Source organism: Pantherophis guttatus, chromosome 18 (genome assembly GCF_059756535.1).
Source record: "Pantherophis guttatus breed Tessera chromosome 18, ASM5975653v1, whole genome shotgun sequence".
NCBI classification, from domain to species: Eukaryota; Metazoa; Chordata; class Lepidosauria; order Squamata; family Colubridae; genus Pantherophis; species Pantherophis guttatus.
The window spans coordinates 10,060,908-10,080,000 of NC_142080.1; the positions used below are offsets into that span (position 1 = coordinate 10,060,908).

Consider the following 19,093-nt stretch of genomic DNA (forward strand, 5'->3'; position numbering starts at 1 on the left):
CTTAATGCATTGTAAGCCGCCCTGAGTCTCCGGAGAAGGGCGGCATATAAATCGAACCAATAAATAAATAAATATAATTATTAGAATTAGAAACAATAGGAGCCTTGGTAGTACAGTGGTCTAAAGCACCCTGTTATTAAGACCAGCTGCCTGCAATTACTGCAGGTTCGAATCTCACCAGGCTCAAGGTTGACTCAGCCTTCCATCCTTTCTAAGGTAGGTGAAATGAGGACCCAGTTTGTGGGGGCAATAAGCTGACTTCGTATAAATATACAAAAGGATGAAGGCTATTGCTGAGCACATTGTAAGCTGCCCTGAGTCTCCGGAGAAGGGCGGCATATAAATCAAATTAAAAAAAAAAAAGAATTAGAGTTAGCATTAAGGTTAGGATAGGATAGGATAGGATAGGATAGGATAGGGCGGGAAGGGACCTTGGAGGTCTTCTAGTCCAAGCTGGAGACCCTATATAGCATTTCAGACAGATGGTTTGTCCAGCCTTTTCTTTAAAACCTCCAGTGATGAAGCAGCCACCACTTCTAGTGGCAAGCTGTTCCACTGGTGAAATGCTTTCCCAGTTAGGAAAGTTTCTCCTTAATCCCAGCTTGCTTCTCTCCTGGATTAGTTTCAAATGCATTGTTTCTTCTCCTGCCTTCTGCGGCTTTCTGGTGGTCCCTCTCTGAATTTTTTTCCCCCCTATTCCGCAGAGACCGGATTTCTGAGACCCCCCCCCTTTCGACTACTTCTCGTGGAACAAAAGGAAGACATCCGTGATGAAACCAAGAGAAAGCTGTGGTATATTTTAAACCAGTATTTTGATTTTAAGAGCTGTTTTCAAAGGCTGGCTTGTTGTGGAATGATGAGACCAAACAACATTCCTGGGTCAGCCAGAGACAGTTTTATTGCGCAAGGTTCAGAGCCAGTTTTGTACCTGTAACTTTGAACAAGGAAAGAACTCTGATACAACGGTTTTTATACATTTTCTAAGACAAAGGATTCAGTGAGATCATACATTTTCCATATATGGTTAACATGAGATCATACATCCGATTTTCCCTATATTTTTTTATTATTATTATTTTGATTTATATGCCGCCCTTCTCCGAAGACTCAGGGCGGCTTACAATGTGCTCAGCAATACATTGGTTACATACATTGGATAATATGCTCATCTAATTACTTAAACCATTAATTTTAGTTTATAAAATTATCTTAGCCACACAACTTTTCCTTAAGTGCTCGGAGTTGCTAATGGGAGATTTACTACTGTCCTTGGGTAAATTCATTGGATTAAGTAACTCTTTGTAACGTATAGGTCTTTGTGTCATTCATAGTGAGGCCACTCAGATGTTTTCCATCGTGACATCTAGGTTTCCTCAGAAGATATATTACCACTTAAGGAGGTTGAACTGTTTGTTAATGTAATTTCCCACAAGCGCTTTTCTATCTTATAATAATGTGGATAGAGAGGTTCTCTCCGAGTTCATATATCTGACTCTGTATGCTTCCTTTCTTTTATTCACATTATTTCTTATTTGCTATAATTCCTACTTTATTCACATCAGGCTGGCGTGGTGGCCATCGAACTGCAGGGGGCACAACCGGTGAATAAAAAACTTTCTGTTGTGCGCTTGTGCGCGTCTCTGTGTGTGTGTGTGAAAGTTTCTTAACTGCCTGGATGGATCTGTAACTTCCTGCTTCTGGCTAACACAGGAACCAGCTGGAGGAGTGGTTTTTAAAAAAGGCTTCTGGCTTAACTTGGGAGGGTGGGGGAGTGAGTGATGGGTTCTTTTGTGTAGGCTAAGCAGGGAAAAAAAAACAGATGTGGACCTATAACTCCCCCAAAATGCCTTAAATTAAAACCAGAGCTGCCTGGGTCTCCGGTAGGCTTCTTGGCAGATGCCAGGTGGTGCCCAGAGGAAAAAGGAGTTTAAAGAAAACAGGGTAAGTGAAAATAGTTCCAGGACAAATCCTCTCCCCTAAAGATGTTATTTTTGTGTAAGGAAGCGGTTCAGAGCTGCAGGGCTGGCTTGGCTTCAGCCCCCATCCTCTCCCCAGTCGCCGGAACGGTGACCAAAGCCTTCCCAACTTTGGGAAGTGGAGGAGGAGGAGAGGAGGAGGAGAAGGAGGAGAAGGGGAAATGGAGGAGGAGAAGGAAGAGCAGGAGGAGAAGGGGAAGAGGAGGAGGAGGAGAGGAGGAGAAGGAGAAACGGAAAGAGGAGATGGAGGAGGAGGAGGAGAGGAGGAGAAGGAGAAGGGGAGAGGAGAAGGAGGAGAAGGGGAAGAGGAGGAGGAGAAAGAACAGCAGGAGGAGGAGAAGAGGTGGAGGAGGAGGAGGAAAGGAGGAGAAGGAGAAACGGGAAGAGGAGATGGAGGAGGAGGAGGAGAGGAGGAGAAGGAGAAGGGGAGAGGAGAAGGAGGAGAAGGGGAAGAGGAGGAGGAGAAAGAACAGCAGCAGGAGGAGAAGAGGTGGAGGAGGAGGAGGAAAGGAGGAGAAGGAGAAACGGGAAGAGGAGATGGAGGAGGAGGGGAAGAGGAGGAGGAGAAGGAAGAGCAGGAGGAGGAGAAGGGGGAGTGGAGGAGGAGGAGAGGAGAAGGAGGAGAAGGGGAAGAGCAGATGGAGAAGGAAGAGCAGGAGGAGGAGGAGAGGAGGTGGAGGAGGAGAGGAGGAGAAGGGGAGATGAGAAGGAGGAGAAGGGGAAGAGCAGGAGGAGAAGGAAGAGCAGGAGGAGAAGAGGAGGTGGAGGAGGAGGAGAGGAGGAGAAGGGGAGAGGAGAAGGAGGAGAAGGGGAAGAGCAGGAGGAGAAGGAAGAACAGGAGGAGGAGAAGAGGAGGAGGAGAAGGGGAGGAGGAGGTCTTTGCAGGACTTTTCGGAGCTTGGGGTCTGCCTGAAGGAGGGAGGGGGTCAGCTAGCCTTTTAGGTTCCCCGTAATGCAAATTGGGTTTTTTTGGGGGGGTAGGTGGGTGGGTTTGAAGTCAATCCCGACTCCTGCATGAATCCAATCGAAAATCCTTTTCGGAAGGGTTAGCCTGGCCTCTTCCCGTCCGTGTGGCTTTAAAAGTCCAAAATCCTCCAGCCAGCCTAAAGTTGGAGCTAAAATGTAATAAGCGTTTTAGAATTCTTTATTGGCCACGTGGGATTAGACAGCACAAGGGATTTGGCTACAGCCATCGTGATGGAGGTAATTCACAGGTAAACCTGGTGCCTTTAACCCAGTGCTGACCGAAACCTGGGTGTAAATTATGCCGAGTTTGGGTGTGTGTTTTTTAAAGGTTAACAAACACACAAACTCATGAGCTATCGCAACAGGGTAATCCCGAAGAAGGGGGTTAACCTATTCTAAAAGAAGGCAGGAGAAGAAACAATGGATGGAAACTAATCCAGGAGAGAAGCAACCTGGAATTAATGAGAAACTTCCCGACAATGAGGACAATTAACCAGTGGAACTGCTTGCCACCAGAAGCAACCTGGAATTAAGGAGATTTCAAACCATGGAGCAGGTGCTCCATCACTGGAGTTTTTTTTTTTTTTTTTTAAAAAGAGAACGGGCAGCCATTTGTCCCGCATGGTATAGGGTTCCCTACTTGGCCAGGGGGTTGGACTAGAAGACCTCTAAGGTCCCTCCCAACTCTGTTAATCTGTTATTTAAATAAGGACTTTCTTATAAGACGTTTGGGGGTATCGAAGGCAAACGGTTTGAGAAGCCACCGCTTTAATTGCTGCACCGGTGTTCTTGAACCCATGTGGATTTCAATTTCCCAGAATCCCCCAAGCCAGCCTGCTGATTTAGAGAATTCTGGGAGTTGAAGTCCACACGCATCTTAGAATTCCCGAGGTTGAGAAAGCACTAAGCATTCAAAGGGCTTAGTTTAGCCAGGTTGGCGTGACAACAGTTGTAAGTTGAGGACCACCTGTAATTCAAAGGAACGGGGAGGGGAAAAATTAATTCTAAGTCCACAATGACAATTGGAGAAAGATCACTCTTCTGTTTATGGATTTGGGGACCTTCATTTAAGGCTGTATTTTTTTATTTTGCCATCTATTTCAGTCCTAAGAATGTGAATCGGTGTGAAATGCTACCGGTTCGGGGCGGTTCGCCCGAACCGGTAGTAAAAATGATACCGGTTCGCTGGAACTGGTAGTAAAAAAATGCTTTAAGAAGTTAAAAAAAAGTTTCAATGATTGCTTGGCGCAGAGTTTGAACTTTTTAAAAAACTTTTTAAAAGCATTTTTTTACTACCTATTACCTGAACCGGTATTTTTGTGTAGTTTGTTTTTGAGCTCTCGGTGACTCTGTGAGGTTCCTGGCTTGTTGCAGGGACCATTTTGTGTGACGTCCGGCTGCTTTTGCATTGTGTGTGAGTCGGTTGTGTAGCTTTTGTGTTATTTTTGTGTGTAAAGTGTGATAGTTTTGTTTTTGAGCCCTTTGTGACTCTATGAGGTTCCTGGCTTGTTGCAGGGCCCATTTTGTGTGACGTCCGGCTGCTTTTGCATTGTGTGTGAGTCAGTTGTGTAGCTTTTGTGTTATTTTGTGTGTAAAGTGTGATAGTTTTGTTTTTGAGCCCTCTGTGACTCTGTGAGGTTCCTGACTTGTTGCAGGGCCCATTTTGTGTGACATCCGGCTGCTTTTGCATTGTGTGTGAGTCAGTTGTGTAGCTTTTGTGTTATTTTTGTGTGTAAAGTGTGATAGTTTTGTTTTTGAGCCCTCTGTGACTCTGTGAGGTTCCTGGCTTGTTGCAGGGACCATTTTGTGTGACGTCCGGCTGCTTTTGCATTGTGTGTGAGTCGGTTGTGTAGCTTTTGTGTTATTTTGTGTGTAAAGTGTGATAGTTGGTTTCCCCGGTCACCCGACCACCAAGCCACGCCCACCCAGTCACATGACCACCAAGCCACGCCCACACAACTAGTAGGGAAAAATTTTGAATTTCACCGCAGATGTGAATGTAACAAGAAAGGAAGTAGAGTTCTTCGGTTGGCTAGGTTCAGATCTGTAGCATTTCCTGCCTGACTTCAAAAACAATTACAGGGTACAGGCGGTCCTCGACTTATGACGATTCACTTAGTGACCGTTCAAACTTACAGCGGGCACTGAAAAATGTGACTTGGGAACCACCGTTTTTTTCCGCCGTTACGACCGTCACAGCATCCCTAAGGTCACGTGATCAAAAATTCAGTTGCTTGGCAACTGGTTCCTATTTTACGACGGTCATTGTATCCCCCGGGGGGGAGGGGTGTCACGTGATCCCCTTTTCGCGACCTTCTTACGAGCAAAGTCGACGGGGAAGCCAGATTGACTTAACGACGGGATTACTCACTTATCGACCGCCGTGATTCACTGAACAATGATGGCAGGAAAAGTCGTAAAGCGGGGCCAAAGCTCACTCAACAACCGTCTCGCTTAGCAACAGTAAAGGTTGGGCTCGGTTGTGGTCATAAGTCGAGGACTACCTGTACTGCTCGGTCCGCCAGCTGTATCAAAGGAGGAGGGAATATCAACCAATAGTAAATTTACCAATATGCAGGTAGTCCTCGACTTACAATAGTTTGTTTAGTGACCGTTCAAAGTGACGACATCACCGGAAAAAAGTGACTTACGACCATTTTTCACACTTAACAACCGTTGCAGCACCCCCCCCAGGGTCATGTGATCGAAATTCAGTGGTTTGGCAACTGGCTCATATTTACGACAGTTGCAGGGTCCTGGGATCAGGTGATCGTCTTTTGTGGCCTTCCCACAAGCAAACACAATGGGTAACCCACCCTCACCGAACAACCGTGTGACTAATGTAAAAAACTGCAGTGACTCACTTAACAACCGTGGCAAGAAAGGTCGTAAAATGGGGCAAAACTCACTTTGCAAAGGTCTCACTTAATTTTGGGCTCAATTGCGGTCGTAGGCCGAGGACCACCTGTAACGCACAGATAGGTATATCCGTCAGCTGTTGGGGAAAAGTAAACCAGATCCGCTTGATGCAATCCATGAATTGTGGCTTAGCGTCGCTCCATCTGCCAATCCCTTCATTTTCCACTAAGTGCTGACTTGCGGCTGAAACACAATCTGTGGTTTGGGCTTCCTTGCATGTCACACACCCCAAAAATCATGGAACAATCAACCGATGGAAGAGAAGTTGCCTTCAGAAGCTGTGGGAGCTTCATCCCTGGAGACTTTCAAGAAGAGACTGGACTGTCCTCTGTCAGAAATGGTGTAGGATTTCCTGATTGGGCAGGGGGTTGGACTAGATGACCTCCAAGGTCCCTTCCAACTCTGTTAATCTAAATCTAAAAAAAAAATCTAAACACTCCTTTGGGCCAAGTTTGCCCTCCTAATAACGGGGCGAGGTGGCATCGGACACCAGGGCTCCTTGACCATCGAGGCAGCGGCATCGACCGGCTGAAACCAGACCTGGCGAGAATTCCAGCCTTTGCAGGGAGTTATCCTTGTTTATCTTCTGAATTCCTGGGCCGAGCAAGGAATTTGCTGCAGTCTAAACTGCGGTTTTGAATATGTTAATCTACGGTCTCCTGCCTGCTGGAATGAGATCATGGGTGTTTTTCAGGCTCAGCGTAAAGCGATTGTAATTTTGTTTTTATACTGTCACCCGTGTGTAAGGGTAAAGTCCTCAAACTTATGACAGTTCGTTTAGTGACCGTTCGAAGTCACAACGGCGGTGAAAAATGTGACTTAGGACCATTTGTCATATTTACAAGCTTTGTAGCAATCTAGCATCCCTTCTGATGCGTTTCACACTTACGACCGTTGAGGCATCCCTATGGACACGTGATCAAAATTCAGATGGGTGGCATCTGACTGATATTTATGACGGTCGCAGTGTCCCGGGGTCGTGTGATCCGCTTTTGCGACCTTCTGACAAGCAAAGTCAATGGGAGAAGCCAGATTCACTTAAGAACCGTATTACTAAGTTAACAACTGCAATGGTTCACTTAACAACTGTGGCAAGAGAGGTCGTAAAATGGAACAAAACTCACTTAAGAAATGTCTCGCTTAGCAACAGAAACTTTGGGCTCCGTTGTGGTCATAAGTCAAGGACTACCTGTCCGCATTGGAAGAGTCGAATCGATAAACCAAGTACAAAAATTCACGAATGATGATTACAGCTTTCATTATAAGAAGGTTGAGGATATTCTGTGAATCCACTCATCAAAAGTTGATTTCTTTAACCACAATTTATTCACTTAAGCATCAGTTAAGTTAAGATGGGGCTAACATAGTTTGTCTACATAAATCCTGATGGTCAGTTTTGCATCTGGGTAGTCTTCGATTTACGACCGCATACGACCACAATCAAGCCCAAAATTTCTGTTGCTAAGTGAGACATTTGTTTAGTGAGTTTTGTCCCATTTTACGACCTCTCTTGCCACAATTGTTAAGTGAATCACTGCAGTTGTTAACTTAATAATACAGTTGTTAAGTGAATATGGCTTTCTCCCATTGGCTTTGCTTGTCAGTGGATCACGTGACCCCAGGACACTGCGACTGTCATAAGTGTGAGTCGGTTGCCAAGCATCTGAATTCTGCTCATGTAACCACGGTGGTGCTGCCACGGTTGTAAGTGTGAGTCCCTTTTGTTCAGTGCTGTAGTAACTCCGAACGGTCATTAAGCAAGGTGTCGTAAGTTGAGAACTACCTGTGAAGCTTCACAAAGAAAAACCTGGGAAGACTTCAGGATACCAGCAGGCCCTTTCCTGTTGACAAACAGACTGTGATAATAAGTGGCTTTTTTCAGCGCCCTTCTAACTTAGAACGGACACTAAATGAACTGGAGGACTCCCTGTCCTTGGAAATTTGCCATCTGACTTTTTGCTAAAAGTCTCAAGCTAAAACTTGCTTCAACATGCTTAAGCCTAAATTGCATTAACAGAGGGATGGAATCAAGATCAAGGGAGGTGCTAATACCACTCTATAAAGCTTTAGTAAGGCCACACCTAGAGTCCTGCATCCAGTTTTGGTCACCACATTTTAAAAAAGATGTTGAGACTCTAGAAAAAGTGCAGAGAAGAGCAAGCAGGATGATGAGGGGACTCAAGGCTAAAACATAGGAAAAACAGTTGCAGGAACTGGGCCTGGCTAGTCTAGGGAAGAGAAGGACCAGGGGAGACATGGGAGCATCTTCCAATATTTGAGGGGCTGCCACAGAGAGGAGGAAGGGGGTCAAGCTATTCTCTAAAGGCCAGACAAGGAAGAATGGATGGAAACTGATCAATGAGAGATTCAACCTGGGAATAAGTAGAAATATTCTGCCAGTGAGAACAATCAACTGAAAGAACAGAAGTTGCCTTCAGAAGTTGTGGGAGCTTCAGCCCTGGAGGCTTTCAAGAAGAGGCTGGACTGCCATTTGTCAGAAATGCTGTATGGTCTCCTGCTTGGGCGGGGGGTTGGACTAGATGACCTCCAAGGTCCCTTCCGACTCTGTTAATCTAAATCTAAAAAAAAAATCTAAAATCTGTAATACGATGAACGGTTGCAGGAACTGGGCCTGGCTAGTCTAGGGAAGAGAAGGACCAGGGGAGACATGAGAGCATCTTCCAATATTTGAGGGGCTGCCCCAGAGAGGAGGAAGAGGGCCAAGCTATTTTCCAAAGCACCTTTGAAGGCCAGACAAGGAAGAATGGATGGAAACTGATCAAGGAGAGATTCAACCTGGAAATAAGGAGAAAATTTCTTGACAGTGAGAGCCATCAACACATGGAACAGAAGTTGCCTTCAGAAGTTGTGGGAGCTTCATCCCTGGAAGCTTTCAAGAAGAGACTGTCAGAAAATGGTGTAGGGTCTCCTGCTTGGGTGGGGGAGGGGGTTGGACTAGATGACCTCCAAGGTCCCTTCCAACTCTGTCAATCTGTTAGGCTGCCCTGCCCCATCGCCTTCAGCCAGAGAGGTTCGTTGCTGTGGAGCCTCACACACCTTAAGCGAACCCGTCAAGCGGGTTTTTCAAAGCCTCGTGTGAAGAGAGACCGGACTGCCTTCTGTCAGAAATGGGTGTAGGCCTAGGTCTCCTGCTTGGGCGAGGGGAGGGGTTGGACTAGATGACCTCCGAGGTCCCTTCCAACTCTGTTCCTCTGTAAAGAACAGAAGTTGCCTCAGAAGTTGTGGGAGCTTCATCCCTGGAGGCTTTGAAGAAGAGACTGTCAGAAATGGTGTGTAGGGTCTCTTGCATGGGCAGGGGGTTGGACTAGATGACCTCCGAGGTCCCTTCCAACTCTGTTCCTCTGTAAAGAACAGGAGTTGCCTCAGAAGTTGTGGGAGCTTCATCCCTGGAGGCTTCCAAGAAGAGCCTGGACTGCCCTCTGTCAGAAATGGTGTAGAATCTCCTGCTTGGGCGAGGGGAGGGGTTGGACTAGATGACCTCCGAGGTCCCCTCCCGACTTTTGTTTAATCCGAATCTTGAAACCGGGCCCCGCGTTTTCTTCTGCTCCTATATAGAGCAATCGCTCCCTCCGCCTGCGCGCGGGGTTGGCACTTTGCCCACGCTCCCTTAAGACGCCCGCCTGGAGGGCTTCCCTCACGGCGCTTCCCAGGCCCCGCCCCTCCTCCTCCTCATTTCCCCCCTCCCTCCACACGCCCTTCCGGAGGGAGGGAGGGAGAGGGGGGGCGTGGCCAGGCCGGCGTCGCTTTACTATTGTCTCTCGCGCGCTTCGTCCTCGGCGTAAGAATTTCTCCCCGGTCCCTGGCGAGGGGCGACGATGCCTCAAGATGGCGGAGGCAGCTGAGCTGAAGGTAGGCGGGGGGGGGGAAGAGGGGGAGATGAGAGAGAGAGAGAGAAGGAGGGGCGGGACTACAAAGCCCATCATCCTCGGGGAGCGGGGGGGGAATGAGGAGAGGAGAAATCGTGGGGGGGGAGAGGAGGGACGGCGGCGGGGTGGGGGGGGCAGCAAGGGGTGCAATTGGAGGGGGAGGGGCTCCCCTGTCTTTTTGGGGAGGGGGGCTGCAAAAGAGGGCCTGGGGTGTGGGGGGAGGGGTGTTGAGGGAGGGGGAGAGGCTCCCTGTGTTTTGGGGGAGGGGGGCTGCAAAAGAGGGGCTGGGGTGTGGGGGGAGGGGTGTTGAGGGAGGTGGAGGGGCTCCCCTGTGTTTTTGGGGAGGGGGGCTGCAAAGGAGGGGCAGGAGAGTGAGGGGAGGGGTGTTGAGGGAGGGGGAGGGTCTCCCCTGTTTTTTTGGGGAGGGGGGCTGCAAAAGAGGGGCTGGGGTGTGGGGGGAGGGGTGTTGAGGGAGGGGGAGGGGCTCCCCTGTCTTTTTAGGTTGGGGGGCTGCAAAGGAGGGGCAGGAGAGTGAGGGGAGGGGTGTTGAGGGAGGGGGAGGGGCTCCACTGTTTTTTTGGGAGGGGGCTGCAAAAGAGGGGCTGGGGTGTGAGGGGAGGGGTGTTGAGGGAGGGGGAGGGGCTCCCTGTGTTTTTGGGGAGGGGGCTGTAAAGGAGGGTCGGGTGTGGGGGGAGGGGTGTTGAGGGAGGGGGGATACAGGGAAGCTAAGGGTGGGGTGGGGGCTGTGAATGAGGGGAGGGAGGGTGGTGGGGCATCTCTGGGGCTGGGGTCCCTGGATGGAGGAGGAGGGGGAGGCGGAGGGAAGAAAGGGGGGTTTGCAAAAAAGGGGCGGTGGGCATGGATGGATTTGCCCAGGGAGGGTGCAGCAGATGGTGAGGAGGGGGATTTTTGGGGGGAGGGGTGGAATATAGGCAGGAGGCACAGCTGGGGGGGGCTGAGAGACACCCTCACCCCACCTTTCGAAGGGTCCGGCCCCAGGAGTTCAAGGGGGTGAAAGGAGTCCCGGATGCAAGGCGAACCTTTTGGTATAAGAGAATAACAAAAGAGTCGGAAGGGACCTTGGAGATCATCTAGTCCAACCCCCGCGCCCAAGCAGGAGACCCTATACCATTTATTAACCTATTAACAGAGTTGGAAGGGACCTTGGAGGTCATCTATTCCAGCCCCCTGAAAGGAAGGAAGGAAGGAAGGAAGGAAGGAAGGAAGGAAGGAAGGAGGAAAGAAAGGAAAAGGAAGGCAGATCAAAACAACATGTAAGACAGGAGGGTCCCTTTTGAGGGCTGCGGGAATCCTCAAATCTAAAGATTTGAGTGGGGTCACCCATAAGCCGAGACGTTGGGCTGCCTTCTCAATTTCCTACCCTTTTCTCTCTCTTGGAAATTGTAAAGTTTCTTCACAGCAGGCAGGATTCTGTGTGTGTATGTGTGTGTGTGTATGTGTGTGTTTGTGTTTCTTGTTTGTCCCATATTTCATTAGCCGGGGGAGGTTTGCTCTAGCTGCCTGCTGGGAGGACCACGATGGGGTGTTTTGTGTGTGTGAGAGATTGCGCTTTCGAAAGAAATGGAGAAAACGACGTTATTTTTTTTTTTTAAATTTATTTCGTCAAGCATGTATTTGATAACAGATATAAGTATAAAACATGAATATGAACACAGGAAATGGATACGAATAAAAGGAGACATTAGGACAGGGACGGACGGCACGCTGGTGCGCTGATGCACGCCCCTTACAGAGCTCTTAGGAATGGGGTGAGGTCAACAGTAGACAGTCTAAGGTTAAACTTATGGGAGTTTTGGGATGTAACCACAGAGTCAGGTAGTGCATTCCAGGCATTGAACACTCTGTTGCTGCAGTCTTATTTCCTGCAATCGAGTTTGGAACAGTTTACCTTGAGTTTGTATCTATTGTGTGCTCGTGTGTTGTGGTTGAAGCTGAAGTAGTCATGGACAGGTAGGACATTATAGCAGATAATTTTATGTACTACGCTTAGGTCACACCGAAGGCGGCATAGTTCTAAGTTGTCTAAGCCCAGAATTTCAAGCCTGGTGGCATAAGGGATTCTGTTGCGAGCGGAGGAGTGGAGGACTCTTCTCGTGAAATATCTCTGGACTCACTCAATTGTATTAATGTCCGGTATGCAGTGCGGGTTCCAGCCAGACGAGCTGTATTCGAGAATTGGTCTAGCAAAGGTTTTGTATGCTCTGGTTAGCAGTATAGTATTTCCAGAGAAGAAGCTACGTAGGATTAGGTTGACAATTCTTAATGCCTTTTTGGCAATGCTGTTTTACGTTACATTACATTACATTTATTTATTTATTTATTATATTTCTATACCGCCTTTCTCCCGTAGGACTCAAGGCGGTGTACAGTCAAGAAAAAATTACATTACATTATAATTATTACATTACTTGCGACAACTCTCAATTTGTGATCATCAGTTGTCAAATCTGTTCTTGGGGGGTTCAGAGACTTAGAAAAGCCCTGGAAAATGTTCTGTGGGTAGTCCTCGACTTACGACCACAGTGGAGCCCCGCAATTATTTTTTGCTAAGTGAGACCGATGTTAAGTGAATTTTGCTCCATTTTAGCACCTTTCTTGCCACAGTTGTTATAAGTCATAAGCCGCCTTTTTATAGCACCGTCGTAACTTCGGATGGTCACTAAATGAACTGTTTGTAAGTCAGCCCCCCCCCCAAAATGAAGAGTCGGGGAGGGGTCAGCGGCACCATGATGGCTTGTTCAACAAGAGGTGATGAAAAAACATTTGCCTTACAATTAACACGGTCAGAACAATAGGGGAGAATATTTGTAGCTCAGGGCTGAACTGGGGGGACCTTGATGTCTTGTGGGGGGGGGTCTGTCTTGGTTGTTCTTGCAAGTGTTCCATTAAAGGGGAATGGTGGTAGCTCAGGGTTGAAAAGAGGGGTCCTTGGTGGTCTCTGAGCTTGCTTGTTTTCTTGGAGACGTTTCATGACCCAACTAGGGAACATTATCAGTGCTAGAAGTGGGAGGTGTTTGCAGAGAGGAGGAGGAGGAGGAGGAGGAAGAGAAAGAAAGGAAAGGAAAGGAAGGAAAGAAAGAAAGAAAGAAAGAAAGAAGAAAGAGAAAGAAAGAAAGAGAAAGAAAGAAAGAAGAAAGAGAGAGAGGAAAGAAAGAAAGAAAAAGAAAGAAAGAAAGAAGAAAGAGAGAGAGAGAGGAAAGAAAGAAAGAAAAAGAAAGAAAGAAAGAAGAAAGAGAGAGAGGAAAGAAAGAAAGAAAAAGAAAGAAAGAAAGAGAAGAAAGAGAGGAAAGAAAGAAAGAAAGAAAAAAAAGAAAGAAAGAAAGAAAGAAAAGAAAGAGACAGAGGAAAGAAAGAAAGAAAAAGAAAAGAAAGAAAGAAAGAAAGAAAAAGAAAGAAAGAAAAAGAAAAGGAGAAGGGGTCCTGGGTGTCTCTGAGCTTGTTTGTTTTCTTGGAGACGTTTCATGACCCAACTAGGGAACATCATCAGTGCAAAAGGGAGTGGGGGTGATGGAGGAGGAAGAAGAATATGGGGTCCTTGGTGGTCTCTGAGCTTGCTTGTTTTCTTGGAGACGTTTCATGACCCAACTAGGGAACATCATCAGTGGGACTGATGGGGACACTGCAACCGTCATAAATATGAACCGGCTTGCCAAGCGTCCAAATTTTGATCACGTGATCACGGGGATGCTGCAAAGGTCATAAATGTGAAAAATGGTCATAAGTTCCTCCTTTTTTCAGTGTAACGTCGTAACTTTGAAATGTCACCATAGTAAATAGGAAACCGGTGGGGAGGAAGAGGGGGAAGAGAAGTGAGGGAGGATAAGAAAAAAAAAAGAAAAAGAAACATTGATTTCCAACTCTCTCTCTGTTGCCCTAAAATAAGGCATTAACATCAAATGGAATGGAATAGAATAGAATTTTTTATTGGCCAAGTGTGATTGGACACCCAAGGAATTTGCCTTTGGTGCATAGGCTCTCAGTGTACATAAAAGAAAAGATACGTTCATCAAGAATCATAAGGTACAACACTCAATGATAGTCATAGGGTACAAATAAGCAATCGAATCATATTAGGAAAAAATCAATATAAATCGTAAGGATACCAGCAACAAGGTTACAGTCATAGAGTCATAAGTGAAAGGAGATGGGTGATAAGAATGATGAGAAGACTAATAGTAGTGCAGACTTAGTAAATAATTTGACAGTTTTGAGGGAATTATTTGTTTAGCAGAGCGATGGCGTTTGGGAAAAAACTGTCCTTGTGTCTAGTTGTTCTGGTGTGCAGTGCTCTATCGCATCATTTTGAGGGTAGGAGTAGAAACAGTTTAATGTCCAGGATGCGAAGGGTCTGTAAATATTTTCACAGCCCTCTTTTTCACTCGTGCAGAATACAGGTCCTCAATGGAAGGCAGGTTTTGGGGGTTTTTTAGATTTAGATTAACAGAGTTGGAAGGGACCTTGTAGGTCATCTAGTCCAACCCCTCCGCCCAAGCACCCTTTCTGAGAGATGGCAGCCCAGTCTCTTCTGGAAAGCCTTCAGTGGAGAAACTCCCACAACTTCCGAAGGCAACTTCTGTTCCATGGGTCGATGGTTCTCACGGTCAGGAAATTCCTCCTTATTTCCAGGTTGAATCTCTCCTTGGTCAGTTTCCATCCATTCTTCCTTTGGGTGCTTTGGAGAATAGCTTGTCCCCCTTCCTCCTCTCTGCAAAAGCCCCTCAAATATCGGAAGATGCTAGTAATTGCTTTTTCTGCAGTTCTAATGATCCTCTGAAGTCTGGGTCTGCCTTGTTGGGTTGCAGAACCAAACCAGACAGTTAAGGAGGTGCAGATGACAGACTCCATCATTCCTCTGTAGAACTGGATCAGCAGCTCCTTGGCCAGTTTGAGCTTCCTGAGTTGGCGCAGAAAGAACATTCTTTGTTGTGCTTTTTTGATGACGTTTTTGATATTAGGTGTCCATTAGGTCATGAGATATGGTAGAACCTAGAAATTTGAACGTCTCTACTGTTGATACTGTGTTGTCTAGTATTGTGAGGTGGAAGTACGGAAGGATTTCTCCTAAAGTCCACCACCATTCATGTTAAATCTTCCTTCTCTTTCTCTCCCATCGTTTTCCTTTTTTTTAAATCATTTTTTTAATTTTATAAACAAACAAACATACAATACATAATCATCTTGGTACATCTTTTGTGACTTCTTCTTCTTGCTCCTCCGATCTTCATCATTTCTTAATATTTTCCATTCATTTGTTATAACATTCTCCCCACATTATTCCTTTATTATAACATTCTCCCCATATTTCTTGCTTACTATTAATACATTTATCTATCTTCACTCTCCCCTTTCTTCTTTCATTGTTTCATAGCAACATTACCCTATATATATATCTTCTCTAACCAATGGTAAAATTGTCCCCATACCTTAAAATATTCCGATTCCTCTCTTTAATTGTCAAAGTCAATCTATTCATTTCTGCACAATCCAATATTTTTTTCATTACTTCCCCCTCTGAAGGGATTTTCTCTGCTTTCCATCTTTACGCAAATACTATCCTCGCTGCAGTTATTACATGTATAATGAAATATATATTTTCTTTACTAATTTTCTCTGGTAGAATACCCAATATGAAGAGCTCAGGTTTTAATTCTATATGTTGTTGTAGCATTTCTTCTAACCATGTTTTAATTCTAATCCAATAATTTCTTGCTTCTGGACATGTCCACCACATATGACTCTCCCACCATTTTCCTATTTACTTTTGTATTTTGCATCTTATTTTATCGGATAACCCAATAAAAACACCAAACTGTAACTTTGAACCATTCCTAATTGGACTGTCACGAGTGGAGGACAATCTTAATATTTTTTAAAATATTTAATATAAATATTTAATATCTTAATATTTCTTAATTTTTTAAAAAATACAATTACGTTATCCGCACTTTTAATTTTCCTCTTTAATCTATGTTTGTCCTCCAGCACATGGTTATGAGCTTCCGCGTCTCGGAGCTGCAGGTGCTTCTGGGCTTCGCCGGGCGCAACAAGAGCGGGCGTAAACACGAGCTGCTCACCAAGGCGCTGCAGTTGCTGAAGTCGGGCTGCAGCTCCGCCGTCCAGATGAAAATCAAGGAGTTGTACCGGAGGCGTTTCCCCCGCAAGATCCTCACCCCTTCGGACTTGTCCATGCTCCACCTCCAAGCTGGGCAGTTGCCCTCGGCCACGGCGTTGACTCAAGGCGCCATATGCCACATGCCTTACGACAATGGAGGGGTGGCGTCCGGAGTGCCAGCCGGCATGTTGCCTCCCGTGCCGATGCTGGGGTCCAAACACGAGGCCGACGTGCCTCACATCTCGCCCCCCATCCACCCTGTCCATCCGGATGTGAAGATGCGTCGGCTCCCCTTCTACGACGTTTACGACGAACTCATCAAACCTACCACTTTGGGTGAGTCCTCTGTAAGGGCAGGCTTGGGCTGTGCTTAACATTTCCGGGTAGGAATGCCTATGGCAGGGGTCAGCAACCTGAGGCTCTGGAGCCTCATGTGGCTCTTTCACCCCTCTGCTGTGGCTCCCTGTCACTCAAAATATGCGTCACAACTGCCAATGTGTGACACCCTCCAGTACGAGGTTTATTGAGCTTTTCAACCCCCGGTAGGCCAACCATGGATAAATCCAAGAAAAGGAAAGTTTCAGAAGAAAACAGAACGTTTAATTCGACTACATATGCTCGTTTTGTGGCCGCTCAAGAAATAGTTCAGGCACGGGAAGGGTTTTGTGGCTCCCGGTGTTTTCTTTTCTGTGGGAAACGGGTCCAAATGGCTCTTTGAGTGTTTAAGGTTGCAGACCCCTGGTCTATGGAGATTCTTAAATCATACAGGTCTTTGGTTTGTTTATTTATTTGTTTGTTTGTTTGTTTGTCAGATTTATATGCCGCCCTTCTCCCATAGGACTCGGGGCAGCTCACAACAATAAAACAACCCGACAATAGATAAAGATTAAATAATATTAAAAACCAATTTTAAATCCCCAAATCCCCAAGTTAAAATCCACGGCAGATCAGGGAAGTTGCTGAAAGAGCCATGTCTTTAGGTCAGCGCGGAAGGTGCGGAGGTCGGGGGGCCGTCCGGAGCCCGGTGGGCAACCCATTCCAGAGGGTCAGTGCGACCACAGAGAACGCCCTCATCCTGGGGACCGCCAGCCGACACTGTCTAGCCGAGGTTATCCCAAAAGTGCTTTTTTTTCAAGAGGCAACTGATCTTTCTTGTTTTTTCTTTGAAGACGTTTCGCTTCTCATCCCAGAAACTTTTATCCCACCTTTATTATTTTTATACTAACTCAAGGCAGCAGACGCAGGGGTGGGCGAAAATGGCCTCCTCTGGGCTCTGGAGGCCCTCCGGAGGCTGGAAATGGGCCCGTTTTCAGACTTCTGCTACTTCCGGTAGGCCCGTTTTTCGCCCTCCCAGAGCCTCCACGCGGGCCCTGCACTTACCTGGCATCCAAAACAGACCGCGTGGAGACTCCTGGGAGGGGCGGGGCCAGCTAGCCCTTGCAACTACCGGTTCGGCAAACCAGATGTAAAATTAGCATCCGGTTCTCGCGAACTGGCTGAATCCCACCCCTGAACAGACGCCTACTACAGGTAGTCCTCGACTTACAACAGTTCATTTAGTGACCGCTCAAAGTTAACAACGGCACTGGAGAAAAGGGACCTGTGACTGTTTTTCACACTTACGACCGTTGCAAGCATCTCTGTGCTCCAAATCCAGACGCTTGGCTAACTGACTCATATTTATGACAGTCGCAGTGTCCCGGGGTCAGGCGTGATCCCCTTTTTCCATTTTGTGACGGGCAAAACCAACGGGGGAATCCCGGTTCACTTAACCACCGCATTCCTAACTTTACTTTGATTCGCTTAACAGCAGTGGCAAGGAAGGTCGCAAAATGGAGCAAACCCAACTTAACAAACATCTCACTGAACAACAGAGATTTTGGGTTCCGTTCTATCATCATCATCACCGTTTTCATCATCGCAGCAAAAGGGCGGGGGGGCGGCTTGGCATAATTCCGGGCATCCTTTAAAATTCAGAGGGTGGGCATGAATCACCAGTGCTTCTCTTTTTTAATTTTTTAATTTATTTTTTATTAAACATAAAAAATTCAATGTCTACATAAACAGTCTGTTGTCGGGGGACAGTTAATTTTAAGAAAAAGTAATCATAACAATAATATTTGCTTATCCCTTTTAGTGAACCTTCCTTATATAATTAATCATTCTCTTACATTTTTAAATTCCTAACTTCTGTTTCTGCTAGTTAGTCACTGATTAAAAACAAATCCCAAGTTAAAAAGCATTCGGTTTCTTCCTTCGCCTTCATTTTAAGTGTTAAACTATCCATTTCTGCACATTCTAATATTTTTTTAAAATTACATTTTCCTCTGTTGGGGGTCTCTTCGTTTTCCTACTGTTGTGCAAACACAGTTGTAGCTGCTGTTAACACATGTAAAGTTAAATATGTATTCCAGAGGTGGGCTTCACACACTCTAACAACCAGTTGTTGTGATCCAGGCCCAAGTAAGTAGTAGGAAAATCAGTCAGTGAAAAAAACAAACAAACTTTATTCGAACAGCTGAGAATGACTTCATTCCCAGCGTCGTTCAACTAAATTAAAGCAAATTCCTCCCAACACAAATTCCTCAGTCCTATCGCAAACCTTGGTCCAATTAGGCAAACTGCCAAAGGCCTTTCTTGGCAAACGTTCAGAAGTCACAGATACAAAAATAAATGCAAGACGTAGACGAAGAAGAAGACGAAGCTACCAACGTTGTTTTCCGGCAAAGCCTAAACGCCATTGCTGGTCTGTTTTAAGCCTTACGGGAGGGGCCAATCATCTCTTGGCTCTACTCCCGAGTTGTCCTCTTTGCTTGAGCTGCTCCTGCCTTCTGGCAGCTCTTCTCATGCGTGCATTAAGAACAGGCTCCTCCTGTTCCTCTGCCTCTCTACTGTCAGCCTCTGGAGGCTCCGGAGTCCACACCTCACTCCCCGATGGCCCTGGCCCCATCTCTGCCTCTGATGCAGAGCCCTCATCCGGGCCTTCCCCAGCCTCCAGGACTGGCCCATGTTCTTCCTCAGTCTCATTGCTGTCCGACTCCGCTGCCAGCTCCGCAGGCTGCTGGCAGACCACAACACCGGTTTGCCCAGCACTGGAAATGTGAGCGTGTTCGCACGCACGCTGGCTTCACTCGCACGCCCAAATGCGTGCTGTGTCACAAAACACGGCAATTTGCTTGCGCGCGCCGTCCATGCGTGCAGCATCAAAAACA

At 46.6% G+C, this 19,093-nt stretch overlaps 1 protein-coding gene across 5 annotated transcripts in view; it reads left to right on the forward strand.

Moving 5' to 3' along the window:
• Window positions 1–1,708: 1,708 nt before the first annotated feature.
• The window catches only part of PIAS3 (protein inhibitor of activated STAT 3), a 42,790-nt gene continuing 25,405 nt past the window's right edge, over window positions 1,709–19,093 (forward strand). For 2 of the 5 annotated variants that reach the window (XM_060682569.2, XM_087881253.1), the window contains exons 1-2: window positions 1,709–1,941; window positions 15,752–16,217. In XM_060682569.2, the coding sequence (XP_060538552.2) occupies window positions 1,897–1,941; window positions 15,752–16,217 (511 nt within the window). In that variant the 5' untranslated portion in view covers window positions 1,709–1,896. Of the gene's footprint in view, window positions 1,942–9,487; window positions 9,732–10,898; window positions 12,518–13,731; window positions 13,790–15,751; window positions 16,218–19,093 lie in introns of those variants that run through there. The other 3 variants (XM_060682568.2, XM_087881252.1, XM_060682570.2) reach the window with 3 other exon arrangements.